A 17,558-nucleotide genomic window follows, 5' to 3' on the forward strand; every position below is an offset into this window, starting at 1 on the left:
GGAAGAGGAAAGGATGTTGTTGTTCCAAGTGGAAGCAAATTAACATCTAAATTGAGAAGTTACATTTTTGCTGCTATTGTTTAGTTTGGTTAGTGCTCCCCAGGAGATAGGTGCTATCCTGCCGAATTCTATTTCCAGTTAATGTTGAGCTTTCGGGATACAGTCTGGGTTCCATACAAAGAGAGGTATCATACAAAGCTCTTCCTCTCTTGTTGTTTTTGAATACCGCGAGGCCAGATGTTCCAGATTTCTTTGACTTCCTATATTCTAGTTTCTGTAGGTAATAAGTATGGCTGAGCCCACTGTTCTTTTGGGCAAGGGTCCTCCCCTTTCACCCCAATTTACTTACTTTGCATCACAACCCACAGGACCTGCACTGCAGGGTTGGACCTAGTTCCTGCACATAGGACCTCATGCTTCTGGGCAGACTGCTGCTGGGAGACACTCTGCATCCAGACAAGATAATCCCATTCTATAGGCATCATACAATATGGACAAAACTACATCTCATCACATATGGCTTCCCTGGCAGGGCTAGTACCTTACAACCATTCCAAGGCCTATGAAAGATTGCAGGAGGCACAGCCAGCCAAGGAAATTTATTGTGTCTCCAGCTTGCCTCCTCATCTCCCTACGGCCCACCTGTCAAGTGAAACTCTGAGCATCCACCTGCCCTGCTCCTTTCCAAATCCTAGTGTATCTGTTCTCAATCTCCCCTGGTCATCAGTGTGGACAAGGGTTTCACTCCAGTTAGGCTCTCCCCTTACTCCACCTGCTGTGATGCTCTGCTCTGCAAATAAACTGGTCTATCAGCAGATACAAAAGAGAAACAAAACACTGATATTGTTGTGCGTTTGGCTTACAAGGTCTATGCTGGAAGTATATTGATTACCAAATATTACCAAAACGGTGGACAGGAGAAATGGGGATAGGAGTCCAACTCTCACTTGAGGAAGCTAATTTTCTTTTAGCCTGAGAGAAAAATACGTCAATTTTCCCTCCTCCAAGAAAAGTCTGAAGTGGGGGAGGATCCTTTCCGTTCCTTCCCTTTTCAGCTAATCTAGCTAATCAAACTTATGAATTCCTAGGGTGTCCATCATCCTAGAGGCTGCATGACTGCAATTTAGCCCAGTCTGTCTAATTTCCATGTCCCTGGAATAATTAATTCTTTAACATCAACCTTGTAGTGATGCTGGTTAACCATTCTGATGTCAAAATGCCAGGAAAATCAAGGGGTCAAAAATTAATCTCTCAACAGCATATATTATCCAACGCCCCCTTTAGTATACCAAGCCACATGTGGAATTGCAAGCAACAGATAAGATTAGATTTCATAGGAAAGAGACGGATGATTCTGTGGTAACTAGCTTGGAAAAGAATATACAAATTTATTAGAAAAAAATGATAGTCTCAAAAGCCTATGGCCAATAATATAATCTTGAAAAATGAGGGCACTGGTCATGTCAACAGTTTCACTCCAGACCACCCTGCCTACTCATGGTGCTGCCCCAGTGGTCAAGTGAATTTCTCAGATGCAGGCTGTCTTTGCTGTAAGGTTCCTAGAACAGTCAAGAGACAGAAGAATGCATGGCTCTTGCTGGGGCTTTAAGATACTGACTATGTTTATATAAACTAATAATATACTCTTAAAAAACACTTCTAAAACTCCTCCTGATTTAGCAATCAACCGGTATATGTCTTTGCAAGTCTAGTCTGAAATATTAAATAGATTGGAGAGTCCCGGAAACAGCAATGATTTATGGTCCAGGAGTACTTATCTGGAGTGCAGGTGTGGAGGAAGGTGGTAACTACTGACACCTGCCAGTCAAAAATCATTTCATACATGTAACTCCTAACAGAATACATCGTATCTATCTAGGGTACTTATCTGGCCCTCATTACTGTAGTATCTGAGCACCTCACAAGGTTTTTTAAAATGTATTTATCCTCACAACAGCCTTGTGACGTAGGAAAGTATTATCATCATCATCCCCATTTTACAGATGGGGAACTAAGGCACAGAAAGACTAAGTGACTTGCCCAAGGTCACACTGGTAACTGAACCAGGATTTCCCCAAAATCCTTCCTCTCTAGAAGCTGATTGTGACAGCAAGTCCACACTCTACACACTGTCGCAATAACCTTTGTACACAGTATGCCTTGTGAGATTTCATTTGAAAACTCATAATTTACTGGTCAATATAGTCCTGATAAAATGTGTCTGGCAACGTTGTATGTGAAGTTAGAAGATTTCCTTGTATGTTATTAACACATGTTCCAAACCACAGCAGAAGTTGACAAACAGGTCTGTCTCAAACAAAGGAATGTGTACTCTGCTTAATTTGCATTTAAGCAGTAAACAGAGGCATCAAGCAGGAAAGATTGACAAAGAAATCTCAGACAGGTGAGGAAAAAGCACCAGGGTACATCCTTCTCCATAGACTTTTTGTCTCCAGAATCTCAGATGGAAATTTTTTCCAAGAGGGGGGCTGACACTATAAAAACAGGGACAAACACCCCAAGGCACCCCTCTTCCCTCCCTCTCTCTGTCCATCAATTCATTGCACCAGAAGGGACAAAGGTAGCAGCCATTGAACTGGAGAAGGGGTTCTGGCCTAAGAAGTTTGATCAGTAAGACTGCTATTAGCATACAGTGAGAGAAATTGCTTGAGTTTGACATAGTTTGTTAAGTTAGGCATCTGTACCATTTTAACTTTATTTTCTTGTAACCATTTCTAACTTTTATGTCTCATAACTTGTACACTCTTAAAATCTCTCTCATTGTAGTTAATAAACTTGTTTTTATCTAATCCAGTGTGTTTAAATTGAAGTGTCTGGAAAACTCCATTGCAGTAACAAGATGTGTGCATACTATTTCTGTTAATAAAACAAACTTTATATAAGCTTGTATTGTCCAGGAGAGGGCTGGCCAGTACAGGAAATACATTTTTGGGAAAGATATTGGACTGGGGGCTGTTGAGATCCAGGGCCACCCGGGGGGGTGGGGAGGGGCAAGTGGGGCAATTTGCCCCAGGCCCCGGGCCCCGCAGGGGCCCCCATGAGAATATAGTATTCTAAAGTATTGCAACTTTTTTTTATGGAAGGGGCGCCCAAAATTGCTTTGCCCCAGGCCCCCTGAATCCTCTGGGCAGCCCTGTTGAGATCACCCTGCAATATAACCAAGCTGCTGAGACGATATGACTGGCTGGCTGCAGGACGCACACAGACGTAGGTGGGAGTGCTTGCATGCTGGAGGCCATCTGTAAGCAGTCCAAACTGGAGGCTACAGCAGTAACACAGTGTAAAGGGAACCCCAGGTTTAGAGGGCAGGGGTGACACAGCTACCTATTAGCCTGGATTGTACCCTGGATATATCACACTGACAGAGTGGAGAAACAGCAAGAAAAGATGTATTTTCTTCCCCTGCTCTGGCAATCATCATACAGCAAATATAAAAGTATCTAGAGACATAGATTAATATTTAAATATCCAGTGACCTTACCAGGAATGCAGAAATAGGCTCTTGTTTATTGTGGTGTAAGGATTTGGTACTGGGTTTTTATTTTTAAGTAACAAAGCTGCTTACTGGCACCTGATGCTCACATGAATGAGGTGCTGCTCTGAAACATCCTCTCCTTGCACAAATAACGAAATCAAAGTGGGCCTTTTCTTTGACAAAGTTGACAGCAAAATGATTCTTGCTGGTTGGGCTTATTTTGTGTATAAAATAGTGTCCCTCATCTGTGGAATTCTTCTTCCAAAGCCTATTTACGATACAGGCTCTCTTGACAAACATGTCTTCACCGTCAGCATATTTGCTCAGCAAAGCTTAGTCTCTGTAATTGCAAGCTTCTGAGAGTAAAGTGCCTTGAGATACAGCATGAAAGGCACCAGATACATGCAAATTGTTGTGGGTAATTCCCTGACAGTGGCATTTCTGTGACTTTCACCTCTTGTTTTCGCTAATACTCGACGAAAGCAGCCTGTCTACTAAAGAGATTCACTGCAAAAACAGTTTAAAATATAAAGTATTTGATTAGGCAAAATGACACCATAATAAATCCTTTTTCCTCTCACTGCTCTCTGGGAACTTTATGGAAGGGAAGAATTTTAAGTTGGTAAAGACTCCTTTGTAACAAGATGAAAATATCATATCAAGCAGTATTTAGTTAGATTGCTACAATAGCAGGAAGGGAGTTCAAGACAAAAGGGCACAATCAGCTGGTACCTATCAGCTTAGCTCCACTTATGTCAATGGAGCTATGCTGATTTACGTGAGAGAAGGATCTGGGCCCAAAGTTTGCAAGTTAGGCAATAAAAGAAAACCTAGCTTGTGTCCAAATTATTTCATGAATTACTAGAGCAAGTTCACGACCTGCAATGGAGTGGCTATGTATCAATCCAGTCCAGCTCCTGGCTAATTTACAACTCACCATTCAAAGCAGATTTATAACAACAATTAAGCAGTACCATTTTATAAATGAAATGATGATGTGTAACAATGTAGGGTAGGCACAATTCAACGCCAATGAAAAGCAATAAATACAATTTAAACATAGGACAGGCCAACATTTCTTTGTTTGACATGCCAGAGCAACAGAAGAGCAAATGTTTATGGGACAGAGTTTTTTCCTTTAAAAACATTTCTCTAAACTGCCTTTAAGCAGCAAGCTAAAATCCCAAGACCTCGAGTTTCTTTAAGATTTGTGGGTTACAACAGAAAGGAACGACTGTCTTGTAGTTAAAACAACAAGGAGTCTGGTGGCACCTTAAAGACTAACAGATTTATTTGGGCATAAGCTTTCGTGGGTAAAAACCCACGAAAGCTTATGCCCAAATAAATCTGTTAGTCTTTAAGGTGCCACCAGACTCCTTGTTGTTTTTGTAGATACAGACTAACACGGCTACCCCCTGATTCTTGTAGTTAAGACATTGGACTGTGAATCAGGAGATGTAGATTCAGTTCCTGGCTCTTCTTGTATGACTTTGGGCAAGTCACTGAGGGTAGGTCTACACTGCAATGAAAACCCCATGGCTGGCTCGTGCCAGCTGACTCGGGCTGACAGCAGGGCTTGGGCTAAGGGGCTATTTAATGGCGATGTAGACGTTTGGGCCCAAGCTGGAGCCCGGGTTCTAGGGCCCTGTGATGTGGGAAGGTCCCAGAGCTTGAGCGCAGCCTGAGCCCAAACTCCTACACAGCAATAAAACAACCTCGCAGCCCGAGACAGCTGGCATGGGCCATCCGCAGGTGTGTAACTGCAGTTTAGACATACCAACAATCTCTCTATTTCTCATCCTTAAAACGGGCATATTTCCTTTCTTCCTCCCTTTGTCTGTCTTACCTATTACATTCAAACTATAAGCATTTTGGGGGCAGGGATTGTCTCTTATTATGTGTAAATACATGCTTAATGCAATGAGGCCCTAGTTTTGGTTGGGGTTTCTAGGTATGTAAATAAATAATAGTAATATACTGCATATTATTTAAAAACTAGAATGGAAGACCCCCAACGGTTCAGTTTCCATATTTAATAGTTTCCATTAATATTTGCTCTTCATTTTTAAAACACATTTACATTTGCTTCCTTATTCCTCCCAACCTCATGCTCTCCCTGATGTTTGTCTGGCCCTAACAATGTTCATGGGCCACCAGCGACAAGAATGAATGAGCTGTTATTCAGGTGGAGCTTCACCATAGCCCTCCTAGCTAGTATCAGCCCACTGAGGACTTAATCATTAATACAGTGTTAGATTTTTTTCAAATTATTTCAGCATGGTTCTAGGATCAGCAGCAGGTCCTTACTTACACTTGCCGTACACAGTGCTTTATATCAGAAAAATGGATATGAACATTAGTAAGTTGATCCCCACAACATCTCTGTAAGGCAGGTCGGTACATAATTCTTGTCCATATTTTACATGTTAAACTGAGAATCAGAAAGGTGAAGTGTTTTGACTGAGGCGACACAGTGAGTCATTTTTCCAACCAGGATCAGAACTCAGAAGGTTCCTTGCTCCTAGTTGCAGCCACAATCCACTAGATTAGGTTTTCTCCCTAACATTAAGGTATAGGCACAAAAATACGTTCTTATCAGCTCTTTTGGCTCTCTTCACCCTCTGAAGGGTGAACTGTCCAGATTCCTGCTCCTAGCCTCCACCCCACCCCACCCCCAAGGTAGATTAATCACCTGATGATCTGGGTTGGATTTAAAGACTAAAGGGTGAACTGACATTGCTCATGTAAGAAAATAAGAAGACCTTTTGTCTTTTGTACAGATGGGTTTATCTGGAGAGGAACAAAAATGAAGTGAAATGAAAGGCAGTAGCAAAACTGCAACTGTATCCCTCTCCCTCAACTCTTTCCCTCATGTCTTCCTAGGCTGTAAGGTCTTCAAGATGGAACCAGCAAAGGATACTGAATGGTTGAGAGGAATGGTTACAGAGCAGCACATGTACAAACCCAGGAGGGGCCCGAGTGTAGCAAAAGTGAAAGAACAGAGTAAGCAGCAGAGAGGAGTGAAGGTGGAGGAGGAATTGTTACCTGACCACTGTTTTCTGAGGGAAACTGATGGAGCAGCCCCATCCTAAGGCTGTCTTCCCCAGCAAGCTGCTCCGCAAGGCTTACTGCAGCCCAGGTTAGTGGTAGCTTCTGCATTCACTGTGCAAGGGGGATAGACAAAGGGCCTGCACAGAGGATAGGGAACTCATGGGACTCTTCAGGTCTGAACCCAGGAGCCACCAAGGAACTGCTCTGTTCCCCTATTTGTGCCTCATTCTCATTAGGATAGGTCAGGCTGGCATAAAGCCCCTGAGTGTGGGGGTAAGGGATGTGGGTGCCTCTTACTCCCTGGTCAGAAGGGCCAGGATTGACAGGGCTCTATATGACAGGCCCACTCAGCTGGATCCCACGATGCTCTATAAACACTAGAAAATGACTGTATTAACTACTCCTATCTATGCATAAATCACTTTGTTCACCACTGAAATGCAGCCATCTCTGGGATGTAATGCAGCAGCTGTTTTAAGATCATACTGCAACTCTACACCACAGTTTAGGGCAATAAAATATAACTGTACAATGCAACTGAAATTGCTGGGGGAATTTAGTAGGTGTACTGCCATTAGCTGAGTATAAATTTGGCTGGACAGGACACAGCGTAACCGTTTAACATGCGTGCATCTATGAATAAGTACAGACTTCTATTTATCTACTGGTCAGATGCAACCTGTCCAGCTGCACCCATCTTGCCTGTTCTGTCCCACAAATGTTCTTCTACCATGATCTTTAAATTGCAAAGCACCTTGATTAAAGGTAAGAGCTAAGCTGAAATGTTGAGCATCATTCAACTGCTATAACCTCTTCAGGTTTCTTAGTGACTTTGAGATCAGCGAGCCTTTGGGTCACATATTTCCCCCCCCTCCACCTCGAACATGATACATCAATACATTCCCAGTTCTAAAACAGTTTCTTCCCCCGTAACTTTTCAAATCATTTGTGAGGATTTTATTTTTTAGGCTAAATGTGGTTAATTACAGTGCTAATGGGATTGAACTGCTATACCCTCTTCCTGACCCTGAAGTGAATTCCTGGATCAGGGATCCTCTAACACATAAAAAAGATTAATTGTGGTTAATGTTGGTAGTAATAGGAAACCTTATGACAGGGGGCCATGCAGACTGGAAGCATGAACTTCTTGTTATTGAAGAGGACAGCTGGATAACTACAGTTCTGTTCCTCTTCTCCATTGTCATACAGCCATATATAGGTCATCGGTAGCTAAAACTGAACACCAGTGAGGTAACAGGGGAAATGCTCTGCAAGGGGCTACTGACAACTGTGCATGTATTGCCTTGGTATCCAGACTGATGTCCACTATGAAATAAAGATAAGGCCATCAATCCCATTACACGTATGACTGCATATTGAACCAACCGGATGACTGGAAAAAGGCTAATGTAGTGCCCATCTTTAAAAAAGGGAAGAAGGAGGATCCAGGGAACTACAGGCCAGTCAGCCTCACCTCAGTCCCTGGAAAAATCATGGAGCAGGTCCTCAAGGAATCAATTATGAAACACTTAGAGGAGAGGAAAGTGATCAGGAACAGTCAGCATGGATTCACCAAGGGGAAGTCGTGCCTGACTAACCTAATTGCCTTCTATGATGAGATAACTGGCTCTGTGGATGAGGGGAAAGCAGTGGATGTGTTATTCCTTGACTTTAGCAAAGCTTTTGATACGGTCTCCCACAGTATTCTTGCTGCCAAGTTAAAGAAGTATGGGCTGGATGAATGGACTGTAAGGTGGATAGAAAGCTGGCTAGATCGTCGGGCTCAACGGGTAGTGATCAATGGCTCCATGTCTAGTTGGCAGCCAGTTTTAAGCAGAGTGCCCCAAGGGTCGGTCCTGGGGCCGGTTTTGTTTAATATCTTTATTAATGATCTGGAGGATGGTGTGGACTGCACTCTCAGCAAGTTTGCCGATGACACTAAACTAGGAGGCGTGGTAGATACACTAGAGGGTAGGGATCGGATACAGAGGGACCTAGACAAATTAGAGGATTGGGCCAAAAGAAACCTGATGAGGTTCAACAAGGACAAGTGCAGAGTCCTGCACTTAGGACGGAAGAATCCCATGCACAGCTACAGACTAGGGACCGAATGGCTAGGTAGCAGTTCTGCAGAAAAGGACCTAGGGGTCACAGTGGACGAGAAGCTGGATATGAGTCAACAGTGTGCTCTTGTTGCCAAGAAGGCTAACGGCATTTTGGGCTGTATAAGTAGGGGCATTGCCAGCAGATCGAGGGACGTGATCGTTCCCCTTTATTCGACATTGGTGAGGCCTCATCTCGAGTACTGTGTTCAGTTTTGGGCCCCACACTACAAGAAGGATGTGGAAAAATTGGAAAGAGTCCAGCGGAGGGCAACAAAAATGATTAGGGGTCTGGAGCACATGACTTATGAGGAGAGGCTGAGGGAACTGGGATTGTTTAGTCTCCAGAAGAGAAGAATGAGGGGGGATTTGATAGCAGCCTTCAACTACCTGAAGGGGGGTTCCAAAGAGGATGGAACTCGGCTGTTCTCAATGGTGGCAGATGACAGAACAAGGAGCAATGGTCTCAAGTTGCAGTGGGGGAGGTCTAGGTTGGATATTAGGAAACACTATTTCACTAGGAGGGTGGTGAAGCACTGGAATGCGTTACCTAGGGAGGTGGTGGAGTCTCCTTCCTTGGAGGTTTTTAAGGCCCGGCTTGACAAAGCCCTGGCTGGGATGATTTAGTTGGGAATTGGTCCTGCTTTGAGCAGGGGGTTGGACTAGATGACCTCCTGAGGTCCCTTCCAACCCTGATATTCTATGATTCTATGATTCTATGAACCGTTTATTAAGCTGTTAAACCACCCAGTTAATCTGTGTGCCCACCATTCCCACCTCCTTCTTTATATTCTACTCTGCCATTAAAGCCCTAGTGACAGAGCTTTCTCCAAATATCACAAAAGATGGCGTTACAATGAAAATAAATTTGTAATAGGAACAAAAGTCAAGCATTACTCCTTTGAACCTAACAATAATAGAAGCTCAGAGAACACAGAAAGATAGAAGTGAATCACACACTATGTCACAATGCATACATCTACTTACAATTATGTGGAAAAATATAATGTATTTGTGTATGTAGATGTGAAGAGAGAGAGAGAGAGAGAGTGTATGTATACACAGTGCCGGCTCCAGGTTTTTTGCTGCCCCAAGCAAAAGATAAATAAATAAATAAAATGAAAAAGGGGTTGGAGTGCCGCTGCCGAAGCAAAAAAACAACAACAGCAAAAAAAAAAAAAAAAAAAAAAGGAGTGCTGCCGCTGAAGCAAAAAAAATAAAACCTGGAGTGCTGCCCCTTGAAAAGTGCTGCCCCAAGCACATGCTTGGAATGCTGGTGCCTAGAGCTGGCCCTGTGTATACACACACACGTACACACACACACACTCTTACTTGTATATATTTCATTGGATCCTTTTGGATGTCACTTATTTTCTTAGACTGTTAGTTCCTTGGGAGAGCACAGACTATATTTTCTTATGTGTTAATATAATATCTAGCACAATAGATTGTAATCCTGATGGGCTGTGACTGCAATATAAACCAATAAATCATACCCACTGTAGGCCAAAGTGTGCCCTCAGTCACAACTTTGCAACTCCCCAGTGTCATCAATGAAGTTAAATCGTTGTGAGGGCAGAATTTGTCCATTGTACCTGAGTGAAACGAGTAAGATGCTCCACTTGGAGTGCAACAGTACTAATAATAACCTAGAATTATAAACCGAGTCTTATCATTAGAAACAGTGAGTAGACACGACCTAGTCCCAGTGGATTTAGAAGCATGTAGGACCCAGTGGTTGGATTCAGTCACAACAGTCTGGCATCCATGCCATGTGTTTCCAGGCCAGGTGGTGACATTTAGCATTTTATGTTTTTATTTTTCTTGTTAAATAAGTAATTGAATATAACTAAAACCCAGGAAATGCATACAGGACTCGGGCCGAGAAGAGTACCACCTGCACTAGAGGCTACAGTCAGAGGATACATTCACAGTGGATTAATAAAAAGAAAGACCATGGTTCATTTAAATATTACTCTTGGGATCTTAATTTTTGCACTCCCTGACTTTTTTATTTTAATGGTGCAATATTCATGTTGCATTAATGTAGCTTTGTGCATGTAATTTACATTTTTAATATCTGCCTCACGTGTCCAGGTCTGTATTTCAAGGAGGGCACTCTGCTCACACTACTTACGTTATGCAAAGAGCAAAGAATTGTATGAAGTCAATGAATCTACTCACATGTTTTCCAGAGAACTCATCTATCTCCTGCAGCAGTTTCTCCTGGCACTCCGGGTTGGTGGCTAATAAGTAGGTGGCGAAGGAGAGGGCATTGGTGGTGGTCTCATACCCACCAATCAGGAAGATGAAGGCTTGGCCTACTATCTCATCCTCAGACAATGTCTTCTGAACCTTTTTAGGCAGGGCCTTGTCAACAGGAGGCTTATGGTCCTGAATGGAAACATCAGCTTGGTTGACTATGTCAAAGTACTCCTCACCGATGTAGTTAGTAGAGCTGCGGGCATCGAGTATCAACTGGAGGAAATCTCTGCGCCTCTGTGAAATGCAAGATAAAAACATACGCTAAGAATGAGTCAAAGTAATAATATGCATATGTGTTCAAAAATGATGGTGCGTGCCCAACTTCAGACACATTACAGGGACCTTATTTCCAGAGGGTGGGTATTTAGCACCTTCTGGTAGGGTTACCATATTCAAACATTTAAAAAAGAGGACACTCCACAGGGCCCCGGTCCCGCCCCTGCCCCAACTCCGCCCCTTCCCCACCCCTGGCCCCGCCCCTTCTCCACCCCCATTCCAACCCCTTCCCCAAAGTCCCTGCCCCAACTCTGCCCACTCCTCTGAGCACCCAGCATTCCCCCTCCTCCCTCCCGCTCTGATCTTGTTGGGGGTTGCTAAGTGCTTCCCTGCTCCCCACTCGCCCTGCAGCCCCTGCAGCCTCTGTGCCCCCCTGCCCCTGCAGCCTCTATGCCCCTGCCTGCCCTGCTCCGCCTCGCCCTGCAGCCTCTGCACCCACCCCCACCCCTGCAGCCTCTGTGCCCCCTGCTCCCCACTCGCCCTGCAGCCCCTGCACCCCCCGCCCCTGCAGCCTCTATGCCCCTGCCTGCCCTGCTCCTCCTCGCCCTGCAGCCTCTGCGCCCCCCGCCCCTGCAGCCCCCCGCCCCTGCAGCCTCTGTGCCCCCTGCTCCCCACTTGCCCTGCCCCCCTGCCCCTGCAGCCTCTGCACCCCCCGCCTGCCCTGCCCCTGCAGCCTCTATGCCCCTGCCTGCCCTGCTCCTCCTCGCCCTGCAGCCTCTACACCCTCCCCCGCCTGCCCTGCTCCCCCCTCCCCCGCTCACCCAGCAGAGGGAGAGCTGCGGGCTCCACGTGGACTCAAACACTGCCGCGCTACTCTGCGGGGGAGCGGAGGAGGGGGAGGGACTCTGGCTGCTAGAGGCCCCAGTGGCTGCGAGCGGCTTTCAATCAGGCACAGCCGTCCAATCAGCCGCGCCGCACTCTGCATGAGGGGAAGGGGGAAATCCCGGACATTTCTACTTGATTAGAAATCCCCCCCGGACGGCCATTTAAAGCTGAAAAAGCCGGACATGTCCGGGGAAACCCGGACGGATGGTAACCCAACCTTCTGGTAGTATTTATAATGGCATGTCCCAGCCAATCCACACCAGCACAGCTGTACTGCCAGTGAGTGTGCATGTGTGGGGTAGGGAGGGAGGGAGGCATAGTCTCTGCCCATTCCCCACCTACCTACTCTGAGAAGGGAGTAAGCAAGCATGTTGCTCCACTTATTCACATATGCCCAAACCTAAGGTCCAGATAGCCACGCTAGGTGTGTACAGGGGAGTTAGCTTATTCAGCCATTCAAGAGCATACTAAGCCACAATCTAGGTCTCAGGGCAGATCTACCCACAGTTTTTGTATCAATTTAACTATACTGGTTGTGCAATCCTCTAGGGTGGACTCCATTTCATTGGTATAAAAGTGCTTATCTTAGTATAACTAACTTTGGTAATAAGCTGCACTACTATAAGCATCTTTATACGACTTAGTTATATCAGTACAAAACATGTAGGTATGTCTTGTTCATGCAAAATGCTTGTTGAACCATCCTTCTTTTACTAAAGCTACTTGCATATGTCAGTTTGTGCCAGAAAAATGCCACAAGAACAAAACTATGCACAAGGTAAGTTGACTCCAAGCCAGTTTGGAGAGCAAATTTGGTAGGGCTTTAAAACATAGCCCAAAAGGTTTGGATTGACTTTTGAGAGCAGGATATAATACTGTTGTGCTGAATCTAAGCCATATGGCCAGGAGATTCAGTTTCAATTCCTCAAATATCAACATAATGTATCATAGCACAGAAAGGACCCGGGGTGACTGCAGTGCCAGGTTCTGACATGCTGCAGCTTGAAAAGGAAAAGCAGGGATCAAGTGTTTCTTCAAAAGGATTAAATCGGCATTTATTTATTCATTAAAAAATAAACAAAAAATATTTTGAATTATTTTCTTGCATCAGATGATACAGATAAAGAAGAAGCCAGAGAAAGGACAGGCAAGTGAGATAAGGGTAAGGAAGTAGCAATTAATTATATATGTCAACAGACTTAATCAGATAATATTTTTACATGACATGGGAACAAGGAGCAGCGAGAGACAAGAGGAGAAATATTTTATGTCCTGTGCTCTAGCTCTGCTGCCAGCAAACTGCAGAGAGAAACTGAAATTCAGAGTGTTTGGGTAAGGCAAGGGGGTAGCACGGAACCTCTCTAAGGCCTGGTCTACACTAACCCCCAAATTCGAACTAAGGTACGCAACTTCAGCTACATGAATAACGTAGCTGAAGTCGACATACCTTAGTTCGAACTTACCGCGGTTCAGACGCGGTCCACACGCGGCAGGCAGGCTCCCCGTCGACTCCGCGGTACTCCTCTCGCCGAGCTGGAGTACCGCAGTCGACGGCGAGCGCTTCCGGGATCGATTTATCGCGTCCAGACCAGACGCGATAAATCGAACCCGGAACTTCGATTGCCAGCCATCGAACTACCGCGGTAGTGTAGACCTGGCCTTAGTGACTCTCAGTCCATCAAATGAAAGCTTGTAATTGCACATGTGAATTTGCTGTCCCTGAAAGCAAGAGGCTGGATTATAGAGGCCATTGCCAGTTATAGTATAGACAAGAGCTGTGTGTACTGGCTGAGCTGATCTGCATTACACCCAGTGCCCTGCATACATGGATTTCCCAGGGTGATGAAGCATGCAAAGCCATATTACTGTATATTGCACTCAGAAATGTGTTCCATCACTTACCACACCATCCTATGCCTAAATTTAGAAATGTGCTCTGCAGTGAAAATGAATGTACTCCTAGCAAAAAGCCTCTCACGTCTAATACATGAAGAAATAAGAGAGCTGTGACTGTATTGTAACTGTTACTGTGTGATATACCTTCTTTCCCAGCTGTCCCTGTGAACCGAAGAATCAATACTTCTGCATACTTTAACTCTTCTCTGTATGGCTAAAAACTGCATTTAACAGCCCTAGGAAGACTTCATTCACGTGCTCATTCAACATTTGTTCTGGTAGTCAATGCATTGTGCAATAAAAGAGTTCAGCTCTTAGTCCTGGTCTACACTTGACATTTTTTTCTGTATACCTATTTCAATTACGTGTGTGATACTGGTAAATGCCCTACTGTGTATGCAGTTATACCTGTATAAAGGTGATTTACACCAATATAGTTATTCCCTTTCTTGCACAGGAATAGTTAGTTTTATGGTATAAATCACCTTTATACCAATATAACTATGTCAACACTAGAGGGGTTGTACTGCTGTGACTCTACCAGTAATTTTAAAGTGGTACAATTTTTCTAGTGTAGACAAGCACTTAGTTTCAACCAGAGATAGAATCATAGACTTTAAGGTCAGAAGGGACCATTATGATCATCTAGTCTGACCTCCTGCACAACGCAGGCTACAGAATCTCACCCACCCACTCCTGCATCAAACCTGTGTCTGAGCCATTGAAGTCCTCTAATCATGGTTTAAAGACTTGACGGTGCAGAGAATCCTCCAGCAAGTGACCCGTGCCCCACGCTGCAGAGGAAGGTGAAAAAACCCCAGGGCCTCTGCCAATCTGCCCTGGAGGAAAATTCCTTCCCGACCCCAAATATGGCAATCAGCTAAACCCTGAGCATGTGGGCAAGACTCATCAGCCAGACACCTAGGCAAATATGGTCAAAGATACATTTATGAATATTCTTGCAAAGCAACCCACTGGCTCCTGTTGCCTGGGAATTGTACCCACTTGTCAAGTCTGAACTTCAAATTTAGATTGCAAATTCTTTGGGGCAGGAATTGTCCCTTACAATATGCTTGCCCACCATTTAGCAATATGAGGCCCTGATCTCATTTGAGGCCTGTAGGCTCTCCCAGAATAGTTGAAGTAGTAATAATCATAATAAATAATAGAACAGGGTAAGCAAAATTTAGTTCACAAGAACATCTGTGGAAAACAAAATGAATTCTAGCACAAGTTAAATATTCACTAGTGTATTTTACTAAAACACTGCCATCACAATTTTGACCATTTTGCATATAATATGGAAAAGGGACACCTCTTCCTGTTTATGAACTGTAGGCCATCCAATCAGAGAGGAGAAGCAAATAACTTCTAACTTATTTATACCATGTGATTGGCCCCGTAACGAACAGGGACTATTTAAAGCCACAGTTAGGTGAACAATCCATAAAAAACTTATGTTTATTTGCGCACACTATTTGAATAAAGGTGAAGAATGAATAAAACTATGAAAAATCACATCTTGTTCATCGATAATTCACGAAGAGAACAAAGTGGAACATTTTAACAAATCCTCCACAGTACACAGTTCATCCAGCTCTACTTTACACATCAATACAGAATGCAACATTAACAATCATCAGCCCAGCAAGAGAAAAGAGATTTCCATTTGACAGGTTGGTTATTACCTATCACAGTGAGACATGCATTTTTTTTCTGGGATCACAAAAGTAGTAAAATCATCCTTCCCCAAAAAGCACAGCATGGTGACTGGGAAAAACATTGGCATAGAAACAAAAAAAGGTGGATTATTTGTCAGTTGCTGGAGGTGAGAAGAGGGAGTCTCTCAGGTACATTCACAGGGAAGAAAACACACATTTTTCAGTTTGACAACAGATCTGATATCGGTAGCACCACCACATGAAAACATTCTCTGGGCATCACAGTTAGCTGCTGACTTACTCTTCCCAATGGGAAGTTTCTTTGATTTTCCTGGCAGGCAGCAGAAGCCAACAGAAGCTTCTATATTATATTCAATCTTGCTTAGCTAGGTTATTCCCGAGTAAGAGGGAGCTGCAATGCCAGCAGCAAAACAAAGTCGCGTCAATGAGATGGACTTCCATTTTTTATTTTTTTCCACACAAAGAAGCATCTATCATTAAACCAATGAAAGCTTCAGGTTTAGTTACTGCTTAAAAGACTATAATTTGGATGTGGTTTGCAGGAGGGTAAATGTTCAACTTTGTGGATGACATAGTTATCCCCTTTGAAATATATACTAGGACAAGTCCTGCTTTCAGTCTCTCGGAGAAAGATACTTTATTATATGCTTCCTGACACCACTGATCTGGGCCATATCATCCCTCTCATTAGTCTCCTTAAACGTCACCTGGCCATGCAGAAAAATCATTCTGCATGGAACTAACCAGCTTTGTGCTGCAGATGTGTAGCAGAAGAATAGATGTGTGCTGTCCTGGGGAAGGCACATCCAGCAGTATTTATCATTCTTTCTTCAATCCTCACTTTTAAGTTTCACAGATGTCAAAATTCTTCTCCTCACGAGAATCAAGGGTCTTGGGCAGGGTCTCAAGCTCACTCAGCCTCAAACTGGGAAACTGCATTTTTACATAACTTTTAAGTTAAGCCTATAGAGTGACCTTTTAACTACTGAATCCCGGCTTTTGGGACTCAACTGGACCTCTTGGGTTACAGTTTTGGAAGGCGAAAGGAAAAGCTCACAGACAGCACTACCAGAACCATTTCCCGTGGAATCTCCATTCAGAAGGATGCTTTCAACTGCAAGGATTTCTACAAATTTTTCTCACGCCCGTAATTCAATTTCGGTTTCAGATTTGAATGAACTAAACAATATCAAAGCAAATTACACATGAAACCAGCAGCCAGGCTGGAAAATATCATGGGTGAAACTCTCCCAAGCTCCTCTCACCAAAGCTCTTGCCAACCCAAGCTCCACACACTCATGATGCCAAAATGAAATGCCACTAACAATAGACTGCACCAGACCTTCACAGTTTGATCATACTTCCTCTTTCCTGCATGCTTTGATTGGCTGTGAAATAACAAAAGAGGTTAACAGTAAAATCTCTTTAGGATTCAGAGTTAACCCACTGATATAAAATGAGGCAGTCCACACCTCTTTGAGGGATTGTTTCAGGCTCTCTGCAGACTCAGACACACATAACTATATTAGTCTGCATCCAGTTCACATTTTGAAAGCTAAATTCGCAACCTTGAGGGCCAGCATCTTGGGGCCAGATCTTTGGCTGGAATAGCTTCACTGGCATCAGTAAAGCAGCGGAGAATAAAACTCTTAATTTTTTTTTTAATTGGAAGCTTTACTGTGGAGCACAAAATGAAGCCTTCAAGGAAGAGTATCTGTCAAATTGAAACAAGATGGTCAAATCCAACTTCTGATTAAAACCACTAAGTTTCACATCAAAAACATGCAAACTCCAGCCCTCTGGAAAAAAAATCCAGTCACCCCAATAAGTCAGAGATTCTCTTCTTTTTATATGTTTTAAACCAGAGATTGGAATTAATTGGGATGCTTGAGTTGACAGGTTCTAGATTTGCACATCTGGGGGTTGAGGGCAGGGCACTCTCAATGGAGGCTCCCAACTCTGGAA

General features: G+C 43.9%; 1 protein-coding gene across 1 annotated transcript in view; it reads right to left on the reverse strand.

The window, feature by feature from the left end:
• TBXAS1 (thromboxane A synthase 1) overlaps positions 1-17,558 on the reverse strand; it is a 328,018-nt gene that overhangs the window by 84,804 nt on the left and 225,656 nt on the right. The window contains exon 9 of the mRNA XM_065407299.1: positions 10,834-11,148. Coding sequence (XP_065263371.1) covers positions 10,834-11,148 — 315 coding nt within the window. The remainder of the gene's footprint in view (positions 1-10,833; positions 11,149-17,558) is intronic.

The sequence above is a fragment of the Emys orbicularis genome, chromosome 1 (genome assembly GCF_028017835.1).
Source record: "Emys orbicularis isolate rEmyOrb1 chromosome 1, rEmyOrb1.hap1, whole genome shotgun sequence".
Lineage (NCBI taxonomy): Eukaryota > Metazoa > Chordata > Testudines > Emydidae > Emys > Emys orbicularis.